Here is a 27,426-nt window from a genome sequence, read left to right as displayed (position 1 = left end):
CATGTGCAGATCATCTAGGACATTTAGGATTGCGGTTTCAGTACTGCAGCCTTTCCTGAACCCTGATTGGTGTGGGTCCAATAGATTAGAATCCTCAAGATGTTGGGTTAATTGTGAAAGCACGCATCTTTCAAGAATTTTGGCTAGGAACGGAAGGTTTGAGACCGGTCTAAAGTTGTTCAAGTCCGTGAGATCAAGGCCAGGTTTTTTCAGAAGTGGTGTGACTTGACCTAATTTAAGGCAGTCGGGGATGAAGCCCTCGTTCAAGGAGCTGTTGATGATCTTGGCCCAGATAGGGGCTAGAGTGCTCTTCAAATCCTTTGTAAGTCTTGAGGGAAGTTGATCGACGGAGTGAGATGAGGGTTTAGCGGCGGCGATAAGATTGCTTATCATTTCTTCCTTAATCGGCTGGAAGGATGCCCAGAGGATAGACGGGGTTACTGGAGGGTTGTGGTTGGGTGCAGGGCTCGTGCTGAATGAGCGATCAATTTTGGCGATTTTTTTCATTGAAAAAGGTTGCAAAGTTTTCGCATTGGGTCTTGGATGCTACTAGGTTGGCTGCCTTAGGGATGGAAGTTTGGTTCCTAATAATGTCGAAGAGTTCTTTGGGGCGGTTTTTGGCATTGTCTAGTGCGGAGCAGAAGAAGGATGACTTTTTGCTCTTGATGTGGGTATAATAGTTTTTGCGTGCTGTCTTGAGTTGGTCTCGATGGAGGGCGGTGGGGTTGGTCCTCCAGGTTCTTTCCACGGCTCTTAGATGTCTTCTTTCCTCATTGATGTCAGTAGAGAACCAAGACCTAGAGGGGCTGCTTCTGGATTTTTTTAGTTTTAGAGGTGCCAGCTGATCTAGGGCGAGCTCCAGGTTGGAATGGTAGAGCGAGGTGAGTTCCGAGGTAGAGAGGGACTCCGTCGTGTTCGGGAGGAGTGTGCTGAGACCTTCTTCTAGCTTGTCTGGGGGGATTCTGGAAGTGTTCCTAACCCACTTAGGGGGGCTTGGGTGGGAGGGAGGGATAGGGCCGGCTGAAGGATATGAAAGAGAATGATGTGGTGATCTGACCAGTCCTCCGGGATAATGGGATCAATCGAGATTGCATTTTTGTTCGCAATGATGGCATCCAGGGTCGCTCCTCTGTAATGCGTTTCCTCTGAGCAGTGTTGGATCAAATCATTGTCTTGTAGAAGGGTGTTGAGAGATTGAATCAGCGGGTTATTGGATTCATTCCATCTTAGGTTGAGGTCACCTAGAATTAAACTGTTGTCGCTGTTAAGTGCTGATTGGGTGATGAAGTCCTAGAGCTGAGCTCTAAATTCGTTGGAATTGCCTGGGGGATGGTAAAGGAGATGGCATTGCCGTGAGCTCTGACAGTGAGATTTGATGTTGACCGACAGGCATTCAAAGGAACTGTATAGTCAGGAGGGAGCTTCGGAGATGGAGAGGTCGTTTTTGTGGATAATTGCTATGCCCCCACCTTTGTGTAAGGGCCTGTCTTTGCGGATAATTGAGAAGCCGGGTGGCACCAGCATGTCCAGAATGGGGAGGGATAGGGTGTTTAGCCATGTTTCTGTGATGAAGGCTACATCCAGGTCATGAGAGAGGATGGCTTCTGCTATTTCCGTAGCATGTTTGACTGCAGATCGGCTGTTAATAAGCATACAGTTCATGGGGGGGGTCTTCTTTCGCTTTTAACTTGTCAGGCTTGGCTCTGGGTATGGATGAAAGAAACAGTGGAGGTCTAGTGGCTCTACGGGGGGAGGTCTCTACCCACTCCGGTGATGACTTGTTTTGAGGAGGTGAGATTCGAGTTTGTGAGCGGATCCTGGGCTGACTGGTTCGGGGGGAGTTCGGGCGAGGGGACGGGGGCGCTCACTTCCTGGGGGGAGAGGGAGGTTATAGTTCTTCTGGGATTGAGTGTTTGCGGTTCCGTCTGGCCTTTAGTGCGATGAGGCAGGGAGCCTGGGTGCGGATGAGCCCAGTTGGTAGTGGGAAAGTCATTCCTAGGTGGGGGAGGGCTGTGGAGTGGAGGGGATGTAGGGAAGGGCAACTGGAGATTCCCTAGAGCAGATAGGGTTTCCTTCAGGCCAATGATCAGGGTCGCGATCTGAGCATCAATAAGGTCGAGGCGAAGTGACAGCTCGGGTGAGGGGGAGAGGAGGGGAGGATCTCTGTGGGGGGGAGGATCTCTCAGGGGGGAGGTTGAGGGCTAGTGGTGTATCGGGAACTGGGGAGAGGGTGGGTGGGGGTCCTTTGGGGATGAGTGGGGGGCTGACTACTGGGAGTTTGGGAGTGATGTGAGGAGGGCGGGGGTGGAGGGAGAGGGTGAGCTGTGGCGGGAGAGGACGTCGGATTCATAGAGTAGGAGAGCAATGAAGGGTGAGGATATTGGGGTGGGTCTCTAATGGCGGAGGATAGGTAGCTAGGGGTGCTTCCGGGGGTGGGGAGAGAGGAGTTGGAGGTCCTCTGGGGATGGGAGGGTGGCTGAGTAGTGGAAGGTTGGGTGTGGGGGGTGGGGGACGGGAGTTGAGTAATAGGGGGAGCTAGGGCTGAAAGTGTTGTCTGATTGACGGAGTGACTAGGTAGAGTAGAAAGGGGACGTTGGGGTGGCGGGGACATCTGAGGGCTGGGAATTTGTAATGAGCTAATATGTGTGTGGGGGGGTGGTTTTGTGGGGGTAATGGATAGTGGCCCTCTTAAGTGTGGGGAAGAGAGAGTCGAAGAACTCTAGGTTCTCGTCTTTCGCCTGAATTAGAATGGTGCCATTCTCATAGATGGTGATGTCTCCAGTCAGAGACTGTTGGGTCAAAGGGGCGATAGTTAGTTTGCGATTATGTTCTGTGTTAGATAAAACTTGACAGTTGTTCCCTTATCTCCCAATCCAGCCGGACTTCCTTCTTATAATCCTTAACTTTCTCTTATATACTGCTTACTAAAGGATGTAACTAGCAGAGGGTTAGTCTGGACTGACATCTTAAATAGTTTGGACATAAGGTTGATGTAGCGTAACGAAGGAATCTGCAGTAAATTGTCCAAGGTAAAGCAATCTAAAATAATGGACTTTGTAAAACTAGTTTCCTCTTTAATCCATATGGAGCGCCAGAGCAGCAGAGGGCGAAGTGTAACTATCTCTGAAAAGTGCTGGAGCCATACTTCTCTGTGAATGATCTCAGAAGAAGCCCCAATGGGGAGACAAAAGAGGCGTTTGAGGAAACCATTTTCCTCAGTTTGAAGCACTTTACTGGTGTAGTGGCCCCACACACCATTCCCATATGTAGCAATGGATAAAACCCTTGCCCTATAAATTGCTGTCATCTCCTGATCTGGCCTGGAGCCCAACTTGGCAGAAAATCCAAAGACTCCAGGAGTGTTTCTGTTCATTTTGCTCCTAACATTAGTGATTTTGCGGGTCCATGAACCGCTACCCGAGAAGGTAATACCCATTTAGCAATAGGTATCAAGAGGCTACTGGCGACATATCCATAAAGAATGTTCTACAATGCTTGTCCCTTAACCCACAGACCATTGTGTAGGTGTTTCTCTCAAATTATCTCAAGAACTAATGTCAATGCTATTGCATTTCCCGAGACAAGTTCTTCTATTTTCTATTGAAACAAAAAAAGCTGTTTGTGCCAAACTTAGTTTCCATCATTCTGTTTAGTCGCTGTGACTGCAGGGGGACAGGGGATGAGTTTATGGTAATTTGCCAAATATTGATATTCACAGGCCAACACAAAATGTTGTCACTCTACCAGGATTACTTGAATTTTAGACTGGTCTTTTTCTCTTTCCAATACCTCTTTACCAGGGCGGGTCCAGATTCTCTCATTGCCTTAATGCCTCGCCACTCCCAGGAACCACAGCCCAGCCGCTGCTTTCAGGTTTTCAAATTACCAGCAAAGCGATATGGGTGCGGTCCCATTTTATAGCGTGAGGACCCAAAAAGAATCCCTTGAAGAGTTCTTAAACTCACAAGAGCTGATCTCTTCTCCTAGGACATCTTTGTATTCTCTCAGTACTGTTCTTCTGCTATCATTAACACACCAATTGGTGAGCCTGGTGAAATGAAAGCTCTTCTCTTGCCTACAAGTCATATCCTGACACCTAAGGAGCGAGGTGGGCACGTACTCTAGCTGTAGGGAATAAACTTCTAAATGCATTCCTAGAAGTGGAACTCCTGTTACCTTAGTGATATCGCTTAATTTTTGACAGAATTGCTTTTCAGCTACTCCAAAGACCCCTTGCAGTCAATGTTGATTGCAATCTATGAGCAGGACCGAAACAGGCAGCCCGCAATGTGACCATCACTGCTGTTTTTAGAACAGTGCAGATTAAAGAGAAACTCTAATACTAATACTGTGGGAGGAATTACCTTTTTGTCAGCGAGCACCACCTGAACTCTATTCGACCCCAGTTCAAATAAGAAAGGGGACATCAGACACCCCTCATTGGTTTCAACAGAAGAGGGCACTAGACAGGAGTGTCTGGTGCCCACTCTTACTTGACCTGAGAGCGCAGAGTTCAGGCAAAGAAAGTAATTAAAGGACCTGAATCGGCGGGGGCGAATATAAAATATACTTATACGTGAATGTGTTGTTGGCTTTGCCAGAGCTACAAACAGCTTATAAAACAGCAGTCAGAGCGGCAAAATAGTCCCAAATCGACCAGGACTGGATAGACATTGTGCAAGCATGCAACAGTAAAAACTAAAATTCTTTATGGTCATTAGTACATCGGCTAGATAGAGACTTTGCAGGTGTAACAGGCAATATCACTGAAAAAGCGTGGCTGGATCACATAGGATCGTTATATCACAGGCAGGATGGTAATCTCTCTTGCGCGTATCAATTTACAACTGCCTTGTCATTCTCTCAGAGAGAGCTCAAAAAGATGATTGAGAAAACATGGGCGATGGAGCCCGAGCCGCGAACGGGCTCTGGAGTGCCTACAGAGGGTATACCAGAATCATGGCGAAGGCCCATTTTCCAACCAATCTTCAAGAAAGGCTCTTCCTTACACTTCTCCAGATACTTATTGCACATATCCAAAAATTTTCGCCTTTTTAATGTCTAAATTGGAGGATTTGGCCCGAAGAGGAAATGGAATCCCATTCACCCAAACGGGATTTAGAGCCAAGTCTAGCATCACGGCTAACTTGATTGAGCTTTCCAAGATCATTGAGAAATGCTCCTTTAAAAAACAACGTATGTACCCCTGTTTTTTAGATTACTCTGAAGCCTTTGGCCACGTAAATTGAAATCCTCTTCTGAGAAAGTTGGCGGGTGGAATATCCCCACAAACTTTCTATGTACCATCCAACTACTATAGTCAAATAATTGGGCAAAGGTCAAACTTGCCCTAAAATAAGGCCTGTCATCCAAAATCTCAATGAAGAGTGGCCTGATGCAAGGGTGTGTCCTTGCTCCAATATTTTCAACCTTTTTGTCTCCGATCTTAGGTCACACCTAGATGCAGCCGCATCTCATCCACCAAGCCTGGGGAACTGCCAGGTGTCTGTATTGCAATACACAGGTGATGTAGTTCTCATGAATCTGACTGGAATAGGACTGCAGAGGTTATTAAACTAACTTACCTATTCATGAAAACGAAATGGCTGTCAACCTTGCAAAAACTCAGGTTGCGGTGTTTGGATGGAAGATTAAAAAGAAATGAAGCTGGTTTTTGGATGAACACCCCGTTTCTAGAAGTACAAGCTACAAATACCTCGGGGTCTAGGTGCAAGCCCGTATGCTACATCTAAATTCAGTAAAGCCCAGGATTGCTATTTTGAGTACAGTATGTCAGTCCTTACAATGTACATTGCTAAGCCCAACCTAGTCTCCTCTTCTCACAGTTATAAAGGCCAAAGTTATTCCAACAACAAGTTTTGGAACACAAGCTTTACCGGGAAAGTTCAGGCCCTTTCTGAACTCTGCACAAGGCAAGGTATTCCACCTCCTGTTTCATCTCCTTCAAAATGCATCTCCATCTCCGATCAGTTTGGAATTTGGCCTAACCGATCAAGAATTAGCACAAAACAGCACCATACTCAAATACATGTCACTATGAAGACTCAGACCCAGAAACATTGCATTGCGCGTCCAGATATGGAAAGAAATACAAGCAGGCCTTCTGAAAAAAACAGACAGTTGGGCACAGGCCTTGGAGTAGGCCCAGAATGACTTAAAGCAAAACAGCCATGGGAACAGACCCTACCTCATAACTCTTTCAAAACAGCCTGAAATTAACAAATGAATAGGATTTCATGGAATAGGGACAAACAAAATATTAGCAAAAGAAGCCACGCATAGAGTTTAATCAACTCCTATAAACAGCCCTGTCCACAAATTTACTTAACAGTCCCACTTAAAAGCATTAATAGAACCAAGCTGCTACATCTACGCTTTGGGTTGTGTCAAACGATTGACTGCCTGCCTAAATGGCGCCTGAAACTTCTACCTCTATATGCAGAATTTGCCACCAACAGGAGGAAAGTTTGGCTCACATCTTATCAGTATGTCCTATGCATTACTCTTCTACCTGAAGGGCGAAACTCCCCAAGTGGTTACATCCTTTATCTAATGTTTTATAAAAGTGAATAGGTGACTGACAGCTGAAGGGACGACAGCCTCTCAGCACTCAGTATAACAAATACATTGAGCTTCCAATACGAGGCTGTCATATATATTAATCGATGCTCCATTGGGTGCGGTCTGCACTAATAACTCATCATAGCCCAGGCAAAAAAGGAGTGAGAACGTATGATTGTGGCGATATCACTTGCACTATAGTTTTATAACTATATCTCTACACTTTACAGTGCAGTTTGCACTATAGTCTGAAAGCTTTGGAGCGACTACATAAGATTCAGGAGACACCTGCCTAACAAAATGACTAAGCAGTGAGAATATAAGGCAGCCTCGCAGCTAGCATTTAGTCCTTTACCACTATTTTTTTTTGCACTTTATAGGTCCGTCTTTACCAACATCCCTGCATTCTTGTACTGAAAAACCGTGAGCAACAACATTAGGCGCCGGAGTTGCATGTATAACCAGACCATTAAGCAGCAAAAAATTGGGCAGGCTTTCGTGTTGGCTCCACTACGGCCCCCATGCTGATTTTTTTGTTTGTAAATGCCCCATGCCTAGGTTGCTGGTATTTTTATCACGTCTTTTAATAACCTTTTAAAATTTCAACCTCACACTATTTTGATTTATTAAAACCATAAACATCTACAACACAAACATACGTTGACTTTGGAACAGAGCTAAATTATCGTTGCCACTGCTACTGATTTAAATTAATAGATTCAATCAGGATCGAAGGGTTTAAAATGAACTACAACATGACAGGTTTCAGATATTTCTATTCATTTGGCTCAGAACAGATGTATGATCAAGGTGCCTCCTAACCTTGATGTAGAATATTAATATATATCTGGGGGTCAAGAATTACGCCACACCTTACAAAACAGTGTGGGTGAACTATGGAGAATTGCTACACTTGCTAAAAGGCATATTTACAATCCTGCGGGTATCAAGAGAGAGAGAGAGAGGACTAGAAAGCTAGTCCGAGTCCCCGTAGTTTATATGTGTTATCAAAAGAGACTGATGAAGTGTGAGTTAAAACGGCTTGGCGAGGGTCCCAGTCCCCGAGGGTAAATTAAATGTTAATAACTGGGCCCCCGTCAGCGGTTAAAATAAGGCTAGCTACCGGAGTACGAGGACGGTGCAACAGGTACAAGGCAGGCTCTGACCAGAAAAGCTGGTCAACCCCTTACCGCTTCACTCCTGGAAGCATTGGCTGCAAAATCTAAGCGCATATATGAGAAGGGAATCTCCCCTCTCACACTTAGAGAAACACCTTAGTGAGTGTAACACATAGCCTGGATTACACTACTTTTTAACCTGCACTACACTCTATTTTAAAAAGGTCCTGAGGAAAGCCAGATTTAGTTTAAGGCACTGGCTGAAACATGTCGACCAACTGATGGATGTAGGAGGTAGTAACTCGCCTCCCTTAAACATCCCCAAGCTGACGGGGGCCCAGTTATTAAAATTTAATTTACCCTCGGGTACTGGGACCCTCGCCAAGCCGTTTTAACTCACACTTCATTTTACACCTCACACTGCACTCTCAGTAAAATACCAGCTCCGCTGTAATCAGGCGTCGCAGCACACCCGGGACACATTAGGTGTCACTGGGTGGGCCCGATGATGAAGCATGCCACCAACCAGGTTGGTGGGTGAGGGCTTCATGAACTCACCAACGAGGTGCCCATGACAAATCTAATCAGAGTCCTAACAATATTGGTCATATTTAAGCTAGTCTCTTTTGATAACACATATTTACAATCGTGACACAGGAGGTCTCTACTGGTTGGGCAAATTGCTACCATTAAAATGATTGCCCTGCATAGATTTTTCTATATGACACAGGCACTTTAATAGTTGGGTAGAATTGCAGCCCTTAAAATTAACCCCTTCGACGCTCATGACGAGCTGGGCTCGTCATGAGGTAGCCTCCTCGCACGCTCATGACGAGCCCAGCTCGTCATGAATAAAGGGATTTACAAATTCTCAGCGTGCCAGCTGAATTCCGCCCGCAGCCTAGAGGTTAAACATCCTCTCTTTAATTCTGTACTCCCTCCAAGACCTGCTTGTGGCGATTTGTGAACCGGATTTAGCCAATTCAAGTGACATGCAACTCCTTCATACAGAATGGCAAAAAACGTAGGCTATCCAGGAAGTTGCTGCCTGCTAGCAGACAGGAAAGGGAGCTTAGGCCACCGAACATTGATACATATTAAAGCTATGGATTACATTTCAGTGGTGATTCTGAGCCATGTAGAAACACTGACACCATATGGAGTGTGCCCTATTGGATAGATCAACCTGGGATGTCCTGTCGCTCCTTCGCAGCATACACATAGTATAGCTTATATGTCTGATATAATACAGCCATGTAGGAAATACTTCCACTTGGTTTCACTACAGGAAGTAATACCATTGTTGCAGCAAGAAAATTTCACGACCGCCCTAGACCTCAAGGATGTATATTTTCATATCCCATTCACCCAGCACACAGACATTACCTACGCTTTCAGCTAAACGGACAGCATTATCAACTCAAAGTGCTACCATTCGGGGTCACAACATCTCTAAGACTTTTCACAAAATGTCTTGCAGTAGTGGCAGCGCATCTCAGGAGAGAAGGAATACATGTTTTCCCATATCTAGACGATTGGCTGAACAAAAGTCCAACACACTATCAGTGTCTTCGACATATTCAACAGGTAAACCAAACCTTCTACACAAACTGAAGTTTAGACTAAACATACAAAAGTCCTATTTGCAAGCCAAACAGATTCATTCTTTTCTAGGTGCAACTCTCAACTCAATCACAGCCAAGGCATATCCCAGTGCAGAAAGAGTAACAAAGTTCTTTCAAACATTGCTTCAATTTCAGCCACAAGTTCAAATCACAGTAAACAAGCATTTGCAATGCAATAGGTCTCACATTAGGAAAGTTTGAGCTATTGGTATTGTAAGTGACACATTTTTTATTTATGTGTTGGTTTTGAAAATAGCAAATATAATAGCTTTGTCATTTACAATGCCAATAGTTTTAACTTTCGCAAACGTGACACCTATAGCGTTTGTAATGCAATATGTGTTGTATTTACATGACTTAGATGTATTAATATTACAAATAACAATGGCTTTTATTTTTTTAATAATTAATACTTAAATAAAAGTTATTGTAATTTATAATGGCAATAGCTTAAACTTTTGTAAAAAACTTTTGGGAAGATTATGTTCCGTGTATTTTATTGTGATTAAAATCCAAGAACAGAAGTGAAATATTAACATCTTTTTGTGACCTTTGTAATAAAGCTTGAAACATTGAGAGAACATATTAGAACCAGTTGTTGTTGAATGGTTGCACAAAGTGATGCTGTGGCGTTCAGTGGTGCTGAGTGATGCTGTGGCCTTCAGTGGTGCTGAGTGATGATGTGGCCTTCAGTGGTGCTGAGTGATGCTGTGGCATTCAGTGGTGCTGTGGCGTTGAGTGGTGCTGAGTGATGCTGTGGCGCTGAGTGATGCTGTGGCGCTGAGTGATGCTGTGGCGTTGAGTGATGCTGTGGCGTTGAGTGATGCTGTGGCGTTGAGTGATGCTGTGGCGTTGAGTGATGCTGTGGCGTTGAGTGATGCTGTGGCGTTGAGTGATGCTGTGGCGTTGAGTGGTGCTGTGGCGTTGAGTGGTGCTGTGGCGTTGAGTGTTGCTGTGGCGTTGAGTGGTGCTGAGTGATGCTGTGGCATTGAGTAATGCTGTGGCACTGAAAGCAGATAAAAAATGTTTTAACCCACATTGCACAGTTTGCCAAATACATATATGATGAGCAGTCCGTTTGGTTTGCTAACATAGGATACCTTGAGATTACGTTTACATACATGTCACTCTACTGTTAGTAGATAACACTTTACTGTTTTTAAGAAAGTTCTTGGACTAGCTTTAGAAGTATTGAAATCTTTAACTGATGGAGTTGGTCCTGAGTTTAGGATAATCCGTGTCCTTGCGCCTACAGAGAGTTGAAAACTCTTCATTTTAAAACTGGGCTAACAGGACTATAATTTCAGACGGAAAAAAAACGAAAGTTTATGAGCTGCTTGTGCACAGAATCGGGAAACCTGTGAGATGTGCTTGATTTACGTGATACAGAAATTAAGTCCCGTTGCAGCATACTTTCTGTGGTAGGCATTCAGACCAGCGGTCTTTTCTATAAGACTAAGCCCAGGTCTCCTTGATGTTGGTTGGGGGGGTGGGGAAGCTGACGAGGAGGTGGGGATGGGCAGCGAGGCGCTTGGGAGAGCGCTGTGCTTTGAGGCATGACGGCCTGAAGGAAGGCGATACATTGTGGAAAGAGGTTCAGGGGGAGAGTGTAATAAAAAGCAGCAGATGGCGCGGAGCTCTGCTGGTGTGCGAGGCGGATGGGGGTGGGGGAGTGGGAGGGAACCAGCATATGATGGGACTTGCTTTTCTAAACACTCCGAATGAAAGTGACTTGTATACAACAGAGGAGGAGTAGAAGGAGACTTTATCAGGCTCAAGCCATCTAGCATCCCTCAACTAACAAAAGTGCATTTTGGATTGAGAACTTAATCCAGCAATCAAGCATGCCTGGGGGGGAGGCAGAGTGGGTTTAGATGCCACTCTCTAACCAGCATCATGCACAGGCTGTGATTGAATGACCTCCGCCATTAGCTTTCAGCACTTGCGCCTTTGTACTGAATGAAAAGTTAGAGTAATCGCCGGTGCTTGGCATAACTGGAGGAGGCACAGATAATTGGCTTTAGAGGAGTGAAGGGTAGGTTTGTGTGTCTGTTCTCATATAAGTGAAAGCATTTCACAAGCCATGCCAGAGAAATGAAAGGCGCGTCAGCCATTGTTTTAAAGTGAAAGCATTTCACAATATTTCACAATTTTGCATGTGTTGAATCTTTACTAAGCGCGAAAGTGAAAGCATTTCACAAGCCATGCCAGAGAAATGAAAGGCGCGTCAGCCATTGTTGACGATAAACGCAGTGTTTTTTTAAAGTGAAAGCATTTCACAAGCCATGCCAGAGAAATGAAAGGCGCGTCAGTCATTGTTTTAAAGTGAAAGCATTTCACAAGCCATGCCAGAGAAATGAAAGGCGCGTCAGCCATTGGTGACGATAAACGCGGTGGTTTTTTAAAGTGAAAGCTTTTCACAAGCTATGCCAGAGAAATGAAAGGCGCGTCAGTCAATGTTTCAAAGTAAAAGCATTTCACAAGCCATGCCAGAGAAATGAAAGGCGCGTCAGCCATTGTTGACGATAAACGCGGTGGTTTTTTAAAGTGAAAGCATTTCACAAGCCATGCCAGAGAAATAAGAGGCGCGTCAGCCATTGTTGACGATAAACGGGGGAAACCGAGTGACACTATGCAATATCGAGTCATATGCTACTTAACCACATGCATATGCGTTCATGTGTTGAATCTTTACTAAGCGCGAAAGTGAAAGCATTTCACAAGCCATGCCAGAGAAATGAAAGGCGCGTCAGCCATTGTTGACGATAAACGCGGTGGTTTTTTAAAGTGAAAGCATTTCACAAGCCATGCCAGAGAAATGAAAGGCGCGTCAGCCATTGTTGACGATAAACGTGGTGGTTTTTTAAAGTGAAAGCATTTCACAAGCCATGCTAGAGGAATGAAAGGCGCGTCAGCCATTGTTTTAAAGTGAAAGCATTTCACAAGCCATGCCAGAGAAATGAAAGGCGCGTCAGCCATTGTTGACGATAAACGCGGTAATAGCAAAACAAGCGCGCGCTGGCGAAGTGTCACGCTTCGATAGATCACAGGCATTGGGAGGAATCCGCTTGGTCAAAGAGTTTGTTTCAACTACTATACTCTCGTCTATTTATCCATGCGGGATAGAATAGTCGAGACCTAAAAATGAGATGGGACTATTAGGGATGATGGCCTCATGCATAGCAATAGTCCCACAAGCTCTTCTACATATGCGTCCCCTTCAACGTTCTTTGCAGTCTCAGCGGTCTCAAGCGAATGAGGGTCTACAAGATCTAGTGTTGGTGGGGCCAGCAACTCATCGCCCTCTGCATTGGTGTAACAGCAACAACGTGTTGCAAGGCGAGCCCTTTAAAGCCCTTATTCAGCTAATCACTATTACACCTGTACAGATTCATCCTTCAGGGATGGGGTGCACTTCAGAAAGATCTCATGGTTCGTGGTCTATAGAGCGAGCTGCGGCGTGCATTGTGCCAGCTGCATTCCTCCCTTATCTTTATCTTGGCTCATGTTACTAATTAAACAAAGCGATGTCGCTTTCGCAACCGCCCTTGTTTAAACTTTGTTTTTAGCCCTCTTTGATGCTTAGAGCTCCTGCCAGTTCAAAAGGCACCTTAAAATAAATTAAACACTAAAACGTTTAATGTTAGGGGAGAATAGTGTTTAAATCTGTGCAACAACGTGCAACAGTCTTTAATGTAAAGAAACTGGCATAGAATCCAATTACTGTTAAAAGATTTATTTCACGCTTCAGACGCAACACAGGTTCCAAGAAGTAAGGCACAGTGTTCAGGAGAGGTGAGAGAGGATGGGACGCTTGCTACAAAAGCAAACAGACCCATTTAGAGCGATATCAATTTTCTACAGGGAAATGTTGAGATTTACAGCAGAAATGAGCCGCCACTGCACACTTACCAACTCCAGTCCCAGTGGGCACTATGCCTTCAACGAAAGATGCAAAAACAACAGTTGATGGACAGAATGCAGAACAATGTCATACATTCACCTCAGTACAGTGATCTGGGCCAAAATCCATCGTATTTTTGCACTCCACACCACCCCAGTTCAGACATGGCCATATGCAAATCAGCCCTGACCCTGTGCCTCATGGGAACAGTCCCGCCCGAACTGCCAAGCCATGTCTTCCCTGGACCGTAATCAAGCATCCTAGGACCGTTTTCTGGCTATCTGCCGTCATCAGCCATCCATAACAATGGATTAAACCCAGATCTGTGACTGGGGTGAATGTTTTGCCCATGTGCAACATTCCGTCCATCGTCTTGTGTGTTTTGCTGTTCGCCCTATGTTGGAAGGGTATGCCCAGACGTGGGTCCCGTGCTCACTACGCCACTGGAGTCAAGCTATCCTGGCTGATAGCCAGAAACCGGTCCTAGGATGCTTGATTTCTGAACTGGGGTGGTATGGTGAGCAAAATAACGATGGATTAAACCCAGATCTGTGACTGGGGGTGAATGTTTTGCCCATGTGCAACATTCCGTTAATCATCTTGTGTGTTTTGCTGTTCAACGAAAGATGGCAACGTAGGGGCGTGCTTGTACGCCCTCTAAATCACTAGCCCTACATCACAATGTCTTGCACTCCCTTTCCCTTCAGCCTATCCTTTATACTTCTGCCTCAGCACAAGTACACATACCACTCCGTGCCACATAAATACATACCACATATTTACACTCTACTCAATGCAACATAAATACACTCCACATACTACTCAGTACCACACACATGTCACAATTTTACTCTTTTCAATGCAACATATACTCCACATAATACTACTCGGTGCCAAATAATTACACTCTACTCAATGCAACATAAATACACTCCTCATACCACTCAGTTCCACATAATTACACATCACATAATTACTCTATTCAATGCAACATAAATACTCTCCACATAATATCACTGTGCCACATAATTAAACTCTACTCAATGCAACATAAATGCACTCCACAAAATACCACTCAGTGCGACAGTTACATGCCACATAATTACACTGCACTCAATGCAACATACACTCCACATAATACCACTCAGAACCACATAATTACACACCACAAAATTACTCTACTCAATGCAACATAAATACACTCCACATAATACCACTCAGTGCCACGTAATAACACACCACATAATTACACTCTACTCAATGCAACATACACTCCACATAATACCACTCAGTACCACAAAATTACTTTTCACATAATTACACTCTATTCAATGCAACATAAATACGCTCCACATAATACCACTGTGCCACATAATTACACGCCACATAATTACTCTACTTAGTGCAACATAAATACAATCCACATAATACCACTCAGTGCCACATAATTACACGCCACATAATTACTTTACTCAATGCAACATAAATACACTTCATATAATACCACTCAGTGCCACATAATTACATGCCTCATATTTACTCAATGCAACATAAATACAATCAACATATCACTCAGTACCACATAATTACACCTCACATAATTACTCTATTTAATGCAACATAACTTCACTCCACATACTACTGTGCCACATAATTACATGAATTACACTCTACTCAATGCAACATAAATACACTCCACATAAAACCACTCAGTGCCACGTAATTACACGCCACATAATTGCACTCTACTCAATACAACATAAATACACTCCACATAAATGCACTCTATGCCACATACCACCATTCAAAATAAATGCACTCCACACCATTTCACTAAGCATAATTTCACTCAAGACCACAGTTCCAGGCCACACAATTCAACTCCAAAAATTTCCAATACACACCACATAATTCCACACCAAACAACATATTTCAACTCCACAATCCACAACATACCTCCAATCCACACCATATAGTGGCACCACCTGAGCACCAAACATCACTCACCACCACCATTTTGCATCAGTGCACCACATAAGCATCACGTCAATCTACCCTCGGAATCTGGCATCTGTTGATTCTTCCCTATTGTCCGTCCGCTGCTCGTGTTCTAATTATATTACTGTTTTCCAACCTCCACTCCCCCGTTATTTATGTCCCGCTCCCCCATAACGAAAAAATTATAACAAACAAGCATGAGAACAGGCAGGAAGAAGTTGCCAGCAGTGCAAGTACAAAAGAACTAGAAGACATTTTTAATGTAAAAATCTTTTTTTAATTAGGTTGTTCAGTTGTATATAATGTCGTCTTGGTTTGTGTTAGACCTGACACCTTTTGGCGTGGTTCTTCCCCCATCTTTTTGCCTCTGACTCATGTGTTTTGATGCTGTGCTGGATTTCGTTTTTGCTGATTTAGATGCTTTGGACACTCTGCCACTGCTGATCAGTGCCAGAGTGTAAGTGCTCCCTCTGTGAATTGTGATATTGATTGAATATACCTGATTGGCATATTTGTATCACCACGAAGTCCCTAGTAAAGTGCACTGTGTGTGCCAGGGCTGGTGATGACAGATGCTACTAGTGGGCCTGCAGCGCAGATTGCGCCACCCACATGAGTAGCTTTAAAATAGTGACTCGGGCCTGCCAGCGCAGGGCCTGTGTGCAGTCAGTGGACTGCCCTGTCCCCCTGGCCAGTGACTCCACTGGCTGGGCCTAACCCTTCCCTGTCTGTGCACATCAGCCACCCCTATGGAAAGCTCTAGGTACCCCCCTGGGCGGGGTGCAGTGTATGGATAAGGTAGAGCATGTACTAGTGCAGGTCACATGCTCTGGTAGTGGGCTGCAGCCATTTTATGTGCTCACTGCTGTAAGGCTATCTTGCTCCATAGAGTAACATGGAGGAGACTGGGCCCATGTGATACCAGCCTATCTTCCCATAGGAACAAGATGGGACATAAATGAAAGATATCCCTGAACTCAGAATTTAATGACACATCTTTTAGTGAAGGGTGTTTTTAAATCCTGTGTTGGAGAATAGCACTTTTAGAAAGTGGCTGTTCTCTTGTCTAAACCTTTCTGTGTGCCTGGGTTTGTGGAATGCTTGGGTGTGACAGGGGGGCTGCAGAGCCCCCGGAGGAGAGGGTCGGAGCCAGCCCGGGGATGAAAGGGCACATCTGCCTGCCTGGGAGGTGGGAGGAAGGAACGCCTGATAAGTACTGGGCTGTGCCGGCCTACTCCCCCATGCTAGCTCCCTCCTGATGGTCAACTGACACCTCTGGCCCTGAAGCTGACAGGGAGAAGAAAACCAGAGACACCTTAGTGCTCCGCAACCCCCAGAACTGGTTTAGACTGGACGCAGGGCCTCCTTGCACAAAGACTTCAAAGGACTTCAAAGACATTGAGGGGTATAAGGAAAGGACCCCTGACTACGGAAGTTTAGATTCTGAAATTCTGCAACCAAGAAGGAACCTCGGCTGGAAGGAGGACGGCTAGAGAACCAAAGGGAGATTGCCTTGCTGTGTGCTCTAAGGGCTGACCTGTTCTACTGTCTACCTGGAAGCTGAGGAGGAGAAAGGGACTTTGCTCTGTGCTGTGACCCTGCCTGCTTGCAACTGCCAAGACTTTGCTGTGTGCTGTGTCTACAATCTTGAATCTCCAAGGGCCTGAGAAGAGCTGGCCCCCTGTCTGCAACCCAGGAACATAAAGGTTGCCCAAGGACCACAAGACCCTGCTGTGCCCCCTGAAGCTGCTGTGTGGCGAGGAGATCGTGAAATCCTGTAGGTTGCCCGATCAGTGCGTGGGCTGCTCTCTCATCTGCTTGAGAGCGCCGCACTGACCCAGCCTGCTGAGGGGCCAAGATCGGCGTGTTCATTGACACGCGCGTGTGTGTGGCAGCCCGGAGACTTGTGGGCCTTCCCAGTGCTAGGCGCACTGAAAACGACTGTGAGCTGTGTCACCACCGCGGCCCGGGGGGCCAGGAATACCCCCCCCCCCCCCCCAAGATCGCCGATCGTTGGGGAGCTGAAGCGCCAAAGAACGAAGGCGCCGCGCTCCCATTGGTGGAGGGAGCCGAGCCCCCTCACTAACGCCGCGACGGGATTGGCCCGTGCGGCGCAGCGTCATCAGTGGTGGTGGGCCGTGATTGGCCGAAGTCGCGTCGCGGAGCGTCGCGGCTTGACTGTCCCGGGAGCCGCTCTGCCATTGGCTGACTCCCGGGTGCACCAGAGGCTCGTCCAGACGCCGCGACCGGATTGGTCCCCGTCCTCAGGACCCAGGGAAGTGCTGCGTGATCACCGCCGGGCCCGGGAAGAAGCGACCTGCCCTCTCCGAGGGATTCCCCCGAGTGTCTTGCGCCCCGGCCTGCCGTCCCAGCCTTTAAGCGCCTGGCCCGCTCCCCGCCGCTCGTTGGATTGTCGAGAGCAGGCGGGGGAGCAGGAGGGACCGGCCGGGGCCGTGGACGAGTGAGTTCTGGTCGGCGCCTGGGGGCACACAGAAGAGCGTGAGCCTGTCCCGGGGGAAAGAAAGAGTCCCCGGGCCTCGCGCAAGGAGCGCATGAAGCCCACGCATAAGAGCACGCGTGGGCAGAGGGTTCCTTGCTCGTTTGGAGAGCGCTTGATTAGGAATCAGTGGCCATATTTTTCCCTACTGATTTAAGGGACTTGAGACTATACATGTTTTTGCATAAGAACTTCCTATTTACAAGCAACGTTATTAAGATTGAGTGCAACCCGTAAAGATTGAATGCAACCTTTTTCTAAAGAAGTGATTATCATGCAACTGCTTTAATTACTTGCTGAAACTAGATAAAACTATATATTTTTATAAAATATACTTACCTGTGTGGTCTCAGTTTGTGGTGGATTGGGGATTATTGTTGTGTTAAGTGCAAATGTTATCCACATTGCCTCTGTTTAGCCTAGACTGCTCGCGCCATGCTACCTAGAGGGTGAGCAGGGGTTATCTCAGAGGGTTATTCAGTCGCCCTGACTGGAAGCTAGGGTCCCTACTTGGTCTAAGGTACTTACCTCTGCCAATCAGAGACCCCGGGTTCTAACAGTTTGTATAACGGTAACAAAAATGCTTAACATTTTTTATTATGACTTTTCAACATGATGCACAGCAGCCACAATGCTCTACAACATAGCCAAAAGTTCTCTCTAAACTCATATGGTCCCAAAGGCGAGTACTATTGGCTATGCCAATGCTTGTTCGACTTATCCCTGATACAGGCTTAGCACTGGCCCGGAAATCAGTAGTGAGGAGTCTGGCGTAGAGACCTGGATGATGAATGTCACCACATGGGCTGAAGCAGAAGAAAGAGCACTGCGAAGGGAAGGAGGCTCAATTAAAAACTTGGCTATTTTCAAACTAGTCGCTTTGTTTCCTTCCTCGTCTTCGGGTTCTACTCTAGTTCAGCGCCAAGACACCCCAGGGTATATACGCGCGCTTTAAAAGTTTCATTAACATGAGCTGCGCAGGAGACAGATAGCGGCACTCTGGTCAGAGTAGTGGATGAATGAGAATGCATTTCGAGTGTGGAGAGCGTGTCCAGTGGCTCCTGAGGAGATGGCGAACAAGACAACTCGGTCCCAGAATAGGAACTGAGGGAGAATCACAAGGCATCCCTGGCTAAGGGCACTAGATTGCTCCCCTCACCGTAGAGGTCATGCAATGGGCCTGTTTTCCTCCACACAGTCAATAGACGTGGGATTCACCAGATGGTCACGGGGTCATTCCCCCGCCCGTTCCTTCCTTCTCTCCTTAGGACTGACACATTGCACAGGTATCTTATCCCCCTGAAGCGACAGTTACCCAGTTGGTGTTCGTTTTGTGTTCTATATTGGGGCTTATCCTACATACTCTGGCTTGACCATTGACGGAACGAGATTGAGATAACTCACTAGTCCGGCTCGCACGACTGAGATTACGCACACTCCTGTCTCATTTGAAGCCCGGGTGGCTTGTGAACACCCTGCTACACATATGATAGTCGAACTGTGGCACATTCGAGGGTGCAGGACAATGTTGGGCATGAATGTTGTATTGCAGTACATCACTGCTTAAGGTGCACAATATTATGTATGTAAAAAATGGCAATAAAACCCTTTAAGAAAATTAAAATGTGGTGTTGTGCATGGTTAAAATATACTGCGGCAATCAGTCATAATTTATTTGTTTCAATTTACAAATATAAGCCATACAATATAACATTCAAAATACTACAAGTAAAACATCACTTTACAGATTCAATTAACGCTCACATTTCATAAAATATTAAAACAGCCGAAGAGTATTTTAATTACTTCATTCTCTTACTTAACATCAAAAATAGTCATTCTGTCCTCGTACGCATATTGTTCAAATGCACTTAGTTAATAATTTTCAGTCAAAATGTTTAGTCCCAAATGTGCCCGATTCCATGCAAGACACTTAAAATTCTTGATAGATTCCTTCATTACATTACATGAAAATGCTAAATTTACCTCGCTCTCACCTTTCAAATGCATATGTGGCACAAAATCCCTTAGGATTCAAAATACGTGCATTATAGTGAGTAACCATCATAGTTAAATAGGAGTTTCCAAATTTCGATTGGTGAAAAATCTTAGCTCAAAGAAGAATAGCCAAGTTAATTCTGGATTCACAATGTAAACAATATGATTAGATATCCGTCTCTAGTTGTGGTTATCAGACCATTCATGAAATAACAACTACGTGGCTTTCCAGGCTGCATAAATATAAGAGGCCTTCTGGATTAAAAATAGATTCACTGTCCGTTTGGAAGGCTAAATTCATGGCAGGATTGCAGTGTCAAATCTCATTAAAAATGGGCGAAGATGCAGCCTCCTTGCTGGCAGAGAAAAGCACCATAAAGTGCTGGATTGATTCAGCCCAACCCTTAGTAATTTAAGCATAAAGAGCTATGTGCATGCCAACAGTACAGCATCATCCGCAAGTAATAAAATCGATATTTTTTCAACGACCCCCCCACACCCTTCAGACATTTACATTTTGCAAAAATAAATACTTCCCGACGTAATTAATGAACTAGTTGAATAATATAGGTGCGAAGACCCATCCTTGCCTCACCACCATTTTTATAGCGAACTCCCAAATGATTGCTGTAGTTGTCTGTCTCTGGGCCCAGTGCTTTCGTTTGTTTTAGATTTAGAATAGTAACTTGAACTTCATCTTCAGTGAATTCTGGATATACCATACCAGATTTTTCCAAAAGAATTGTTGAGGAATTGGTGGACTCTGTTTCTTCACCATGGCTCGGGATAGATGCATTCCGTTCAATCCGCTGACTTGGTTACGATGAATTAAGCATGGACGTAAAAAGCTCTACCCATGAGTGTCCTGGGATGCCTCTTTCTAGGGTTTTGGACGTGCCTTCGCAGCCCGATCTAATTAATAACCAGAAATACAAATGCATTGTGTGCTTTTCCTTTATTGCCAGCTTGAGTATGCCCATGCTATGACATGAAAGTGTCTTTTTTGTATCTAATTAACTGTTTATTTCCTTAACGCCATAAGACGTTTCTTACCCTTTACAAAATGTCTTCTATAACAGAACAATGGCTTGTAATTCCAGTCATGTGTAGAGGATCCTCAGCTAGCATTCTAACAATCCTGTCTATGCATGTTTTATTCCATAAATAGTACCCCCCACAAAGAGGATTTATTGGCTGAATCTGAAAGCAAATTAAATGCTGTCCGGCACAAAATTAAGCAAGTTGCTCAAGAACTGATGGGAGAAGACATGTATCAGTATCACAGAGCTTTTACTCCAGGTATTATTCATGTGTAGTATATTGTATTTGGTAACACATTTCTGTTGCAGTTTTAAAGTGTTGCACCTTTAAAATGTAAATGAGTTTTCACTTTGTCATTTCATCAAGCTTCCTATATTGTAATGTGTTATGATTTTGTTTGCACCGAACGTCTCCGGATAATTGTCACTGCCAGTGAGCAAGGATTAAGAAATATATTTGCGAAAGATGGCAGTAAAACATTGTTTCCTCCAGCCTGACCAGTCATCTGATCACACTGTTCATCTGACACTTTATCCATGTCTCACTCATTAAAGAGCTTTGAAATTATACTTCATTTCTAAATTGAAAAGTAGGGAAATGCTGATCGTTCACTCATATTCTGCCTGTGCTTTGGACACCAAACCTTCCTATCCTTTTAATGCCACAAGTGTGTATTTGTCTCTTTTATTTAAAAATTGTGGTTGGTCTAGAGGATTACTTCCTTAAATATGTAAACAGTTCTGGGGCGTGGCCAAGCAGCATGGCCGACAGGACGTAAGCTCCTTCGGCTCCCGACCGGCCAGCCATTAAAATGCATATTTTCAACATTTAGTAATGAGTAGAAAATCATGATTTTAATCCTAAGCAGCAACAAAAGAGGAAGATGGCTGCAGGTTCTATGTGATTATACATGTTCAGAGTTCTAGAAGTGTTTTTGTGTTCTGATTCTAATTTTTTTGTTGCTGCTGCCTGAGTGGTAATAAAGATGTATGCATAATATTGGCCTCTGGGCCTTGATGTAAAATCCTGCATTATCCTTCCCGATACTGCCCACGGTGGTCCCCTCGGTCCTGCTGGATCACTTGACGCTGCGGGGGTACCCTGGGTAAGAGTGAGACGACGCTGGTGCCTGGAAGCGGCTGTGGCGGCTCTGTGCCTGCTGACCCGGTCGCCTGTAGCTGCATGGGGACGGGGCCTGCACCGGCCTGAGATCCGTGTCGGCCTGACATCAGCAGAACCTTTGATTCTGTAGTAGGGGATCTCTGTGTATAGAGTGAGACAAAGAAAGCTGGGCTGTTCCTCAAACTAATGAATGTCCGTGTCACGCTTGGTGTTTTAGGATGATGCAGGGTCTCGTAGAGTCCTACAGATGGGCATCCATTTTGTTGGATGTAATGCCCTCACAAACCCTTTCAGGTGTCATGCTTCATCTGGGCTGCTCCTCGTTGGGTCAGCGGTGCAATACCCAACGGGCAACACCTCAAAGAGGGGCACTTTGGCGGAAATCTTCTATCCAACTGCCGTCAGGTGAAGTGCGAGTGTGGGGCCAGAATAGCGTAGACATGGTGTGTGGGTTAAAATAAAGCTGGAAGTACCAGTATCAAGTTTTATTCTGGGGGTCCCCTGCTTTAATTAAAAAATAATAAGACTAACCGGTACTCGCTGGAATGTTATGTTTCCTATTACGAGTCCCAGTTTAGTTTGTGCTCTGATCGGTCGACATGTTTCTCGCGTATGTACAATGACTGGCGATTCTTCAGGACCTTAATAAAGAATTATGTTAAAGGAGCAACTGTCTACGTCCGTGTGATCTACCTAAGTATCTAATGTTTAATTTTTAAACAAATAATTTCTCTACAAGGAGTAATGTTCCATGTATTGTACCTGTGTTGAGCCTCATCTACCTAAGAGGTTAAGCATACAATCAACAACAGTACCCGGCGGGTCGTACATCGGGTTCAGACATCCAAAGTATGGTTCTTGAATCCGTGTAGTCTCCAGTGCGACCTACATACCACGTCTACGCTATTCTGGCCCCACACCCGCACTTCACCTGACGGCAGTTAGATAGAAGATCTCCGCCAAAGTGCCCCTCTTTGAGGTGTCGCCCGTTGGGTATTGCACCGCCGACCCAACGAGGAGCAGCCCAGATGATGAAGTAGGACACCTGAAAGGGTGTGTGAGGGCATTACATCCAACAAAATGGATGCCCAACTGTAGGACTCTAGGAGACCCTACATCATCCTAAAACACCAAGTGTGACACGGACATTCATTAGTTTGAGGAACAGCCCAGCTTTCTTTGTGTCACTCATGACTTTAGGGCATCCGCTGAGGCTGGACCTACCACTCCTTATGAGTGGCAATCTCCCTTGTAAAGTAAACCTCTCCCCTTTGTTGTAAACGATCTCTGTGTATAGTCATAATCTAGTGAATAGTCCCGCCCATGTGCGTGGACCCCGGAGCAATCAAAAATAATCTCTTAAGTTGTCCTCATTACAGTCCTGCATAGACACTTAAGAGAAAATTAAAGACAATAATGCAGCCTATACCAGCAAGGTTACACTGTCCAGTACTTCAACTAGAAATGCAAAGGATATTCCACCAATATCACAATTAACACAGTCTGTTAAGTTTCACCCATAGAGAAACTTCCCCTTCACAAAATCCTTGGAATGATAGAGAGGAAGGGATGGACAGACAAGCCCCCATAGGCTGCCATTATGTGTCTGGAAAAGGGAAATGATAGATAGACCTACACCTCTTGAGTGAGATATAGAGGGACAATTTTTTCCTCAACTATATCCTGCCTATGTTTTTACCCATGCCATAGGACCCTTCAATTAAAACTTTGAAAAGGGCATTTCCTATAGGCATTTTTACCTCCTAATTCACTGCACATAGCACGTTCACTTTCACACGAAATCCCGCTCCGCTGTAGACAGGCGTTGTAGCACAGCTGGATCGCACTCGGTGATCCTGCTGGGCCCCGATGATGAAGCATGCCACCTACCAGGTAGGTGGGTGAGGGGTTTCTTAACAACAGCAACAACCTGTTGTGATCATCCAATGACCAGGTGCCAGGGTAATATCCCTAACCTATACCTGCTTGAGGTCTTGTCCAAGTTCTTCTAATATATTGGTCGGGGAAAAGGACAAGTACCACAGTCTATTCCTCTCTCTCCTGTTGCTACTTTTCATTACCATGTAGTCAATTTACGAATAAGTATTGTGGACGTGGGAGCAAAATAAAAAAGAACGTTCTTTTGGTTGCAGCGTGCGCCAGATGTCCTTTATACCCGTTTTCTTAAATCTCTGTAATCTCCTTGAGGCAGCACCCGATTCGCCCACCCCTCCACTTGACCTAGCCACACTAAGATTACACACAGCATTCAGATCTTCCTGGGCCACTTCTACATTGCAACCCTCAATCAGTTGCTCCAGTGTGCCCTTTAAGAAAGTACATTGCATCGGGTTGGGTTCACATATATTTCATGAATGGGACTGGTCTCACTCCCAATTGCAACTGTACCCTATTGTACCATCCCTCAAAGTCTTTAGAAATCTTTTTCAGTTAAGTACATAAACTTTATTTCGATTTTGGAAAAATCACAAAAGTTAAAACAACATATAAATAAAAGTCAAGTGGGACAATCCATTGTGTTTTGTAAAAACAGGACAATTATACATTAGTTTAATTTCAGAGCGAGCACCATGTGTGTTCATAGTAAAACAATAAATAGATAAAAAGAACTTTAAAACGCATCCATACTGGGCAGCCTGCATTGGGAACTTTAAGTTTACAATAGAAGGGTCATATCTATACAGGAAAGTGCGTAGTAATTATTTCAGAGGGCAGGGGAACAGGACATGGGGTAGACAGTTGCCTATGCCTCTTCTCTTTCCATCGGATCACCCACACCTAACCTAGGAACTTTGCTGTAGAGACCACAACCGGTCCGTCCGCTGTTGTTTTGAGGATTCTAAGAGCCTCAATGCTGGACCTGGTGCCCAAGTTGGCGCATGTGGGTTTCAACCATCTGGATCTGGGTTTACAATATGCTGGACAAGCAAAGAAGATATGACCCAGTGTTTCAGTCGTGTCCAGACAGAAGGGGCAGTTACTGGTTTTTGAGTTAACCCATTTGGCGATGAAAGCATTAGTGGGTAGTGTTCCCACCCTAAACTGATGAAATAATTTCCTGTCACGGGTTGATGAAATTGTGTCCCAGTACCCCTCATATTTGGGTTCCTGCTTAAAGTCAAGAAAGGCATTGGACAGAATGGAGCTAGAGGAAGCCACAAAGTGCTTCATATTAACCATGGACCAGTAAGCAGCTTTGAACTCTACGTTGGATGGAAATATACTTTCGCCTGGGGAGGTCCACAAACGGCTCAACCCCATCTTCGAAAGTATATTTTTGACACACATGAACCACACAAGTTTCCTGTTTACATCTAGGTCCCTGACTTCTAAAAGAGCCAGGGCATAGTGTGTGAGTTCGGGGGTCACCCAGAGTCTCCTCCAATAGGCTACCAACCTATAGTGTGCCACGTCCCTAATTAAATGACACCTCAAATCCAGATAAAGAGGTACTAAAGGGGGAGACGGATTATGGATTTTAGGAATTTATTCTGGGCCACCACTAGACAATCCAAATTCGGATATCCCCACAGCTCTGCCCCATACAGTATTGAGGCACCAATTTTAGTTTTGTAGAGCTAAAGCGCAGGTGCTATGGGTTTTGTATAAGAGTCTATGCTCCTTCAGCAAAGCACCCGTGAGTTGAGCATGCCTAACTGCAAGGGAATCTATTTGCGGCTTCCAACTTAATTTTCTATCTATTGTAACACCCAGATGGGGAAAGGTCTCCGTTTTTTCCAAAATACCTTCGTTCATTCTAACATCGCCGATGACCTTTTTGGAATTTGGTAGGACCATATACTTTGTTTTGTCAACATTGACAATAAGATCGTCGTCCATACAAAATTCCTCAAATCTTGATAGGGCACGTTTGAGGCCCCGCTGGTCTTGGAAAGAATAAGAGTGTCATCCGCAAACATTAGTAGCGGGATCTTAATCCCTGCTAAAGGTGGAGCGTCAGTAAGGAAGGAAATCCTCAAAATATTGTACTACCCCTTTGATATATATTGAGAAGAGGATGGGGGCTAGAACGCACTCTTGTCTCACCCCCTTCTCAACCGGGAACTTTTCTGTGGGACTGCCCCCCGCATCCCATCTAACCTGAGCATAATTGTCAGTGTGTAGTTTCACTACAAATGCCAGGATATCCAACAGCATGCCTAGCTTTTGGAGTGTGCACCACATCTTGTTGCGCGGGACCAAGTCAAATGCTGACTTGTGGTCAACGAAGGCTGCTAGATGGTACCTTTCCCTGTGATTACAGTGCGCCAGTAAATGAGAATGAAACTCAGAACCTGGTTCACTATACTGGTGCTTTGCCGGAACCCTGCCTGGAGGTCGGAAAGGATATCGTATTCCTCCAGCCAGGCCTGGATTCTGCCGAGCACCACCCTCGCGGTGACCTTTTGGCTGCAGTCTATTAGGCTTATGGGCCTGTAGTTTCCCGGTATCGAGCGATCCCCTTTTTTGAAGATGGGAAGAATTACTGCTCCTGCCCAAGTACTGGGCGTAGATGTTCCCCTGGCGATAGCATTGACTAGGAGCTGAATATATAAGGCCCAAGTGTCAGTATCTTGGAGGAACAGATCAGGGGGGATGCAATCGGGCCCGGGAGCCCTGCCTTTGGGAACCAAGAGTAGAGCATTTACCACTTCTTGCTTTGTTATGTGTAAAATTGGAATGGCAGACGGCATTTCAAAAATAACACTGGCGTCTGCATCACAAGCAAATTGACCTTTATAATGGGAAACCCACGGTTCTAGCTCCACATGGTTCGTGGGTACATTATTAGGGGATCCACTCCCCCACTTCACCATGTGCCAGAAAGCCGTCATGTCTCTCCTAGAACAAGCATCCAGAAGAGCAACCCAATGTTCTTCGTCCCAATCCCTTTTGGCCTGGGATTGTGCTGCCGCATACTCAATACTGTTCTTGCTTATTAATACCCTATCTTTGGTCCTGATCGCTTCTGCAAGGGTTCTATATGCGGTGCGACAGGATGAGTTGTACAAAACGGCTTCCTTATGGCATGCGGGTTTGATAGTTTTTTTGTTTTTAATGATAAAAAAATGTTTAAGTTCAGTAAAAAGGTGCTTGTGGACTTGAACAGCTCTATTGCTGTTTTCTTCCTGCGCAGCATTTGCCTGTAAAGTGTCTATAGCGTTGGCTACCAACCCACTCATTTGGGTCACTTGCTTTACTTTGCTGGCCACTTTAGCCCATTTAAGGCGTCCTGTATCATTAGTCAATTGGGCCTCTACAAAGTCTGAGCGCACTGCCGACCCTTCTCCATAGTTAGAATTCAGGTGTTCTAGGGAGAGTAGCAGGCGGTTGTGATCACTTTCCAGCCGGTCACAGACCACCATGTCCAGTAGGCTAGGCCATAGCTCTTTGCTGAGCATAAAAAAGTCTATACACCTAGCACGTTGCCCACTGATATAAGTTGGCATCCAATTTGTATCTGATCTGGTACGCCCGTTGGCTGCTCTCACCCCATGACCGAGGCAAAATACTTTTAAT

At 45.2% G+C, this 27,426-nt stretch overlaps 1 protein-coding gene across 1 annotated transcript in view; it reads left to right on the top strand.

Annotated features, from left to right (window-relative positions):
• LOC144763330 (translin-associated protein X-like) overlaps window positions 1–27,426 on the top strand; it is a 257,896-nt gene that overhangs the window by 145,567 nt on the left and 84,903 nt on the right. The window contains exon 4 of the mRNA XM_078648816.1: window positions 20,891–21,021. Coding sequence (XP_078504942.1) covers window positions 20,891–21,021 — 131 coding nt within the window. The remainder of the gene's footprint in view (window positions 1–20,890; window positions 21,022–27,426) is intronic.

Source organism: Lissotriton helveticus, chromosome 6, assembly GCF_964261635.1.
Source record: "Lissotriton helveticus chromosome 6, aLisHel1.1, whole genome shotgun sequence".
NCBI classification, from domain to species: Eukaryota; Metazoa; Chordata; class Amphibia; order Caudata; family Salamandridae; genus Lissotriton; species Lissotriton helveticus.
Note: the sequence above shows the minus strand (reverse complement) of the source record. Positions and strands in the feature narration are given on the sequence as shown.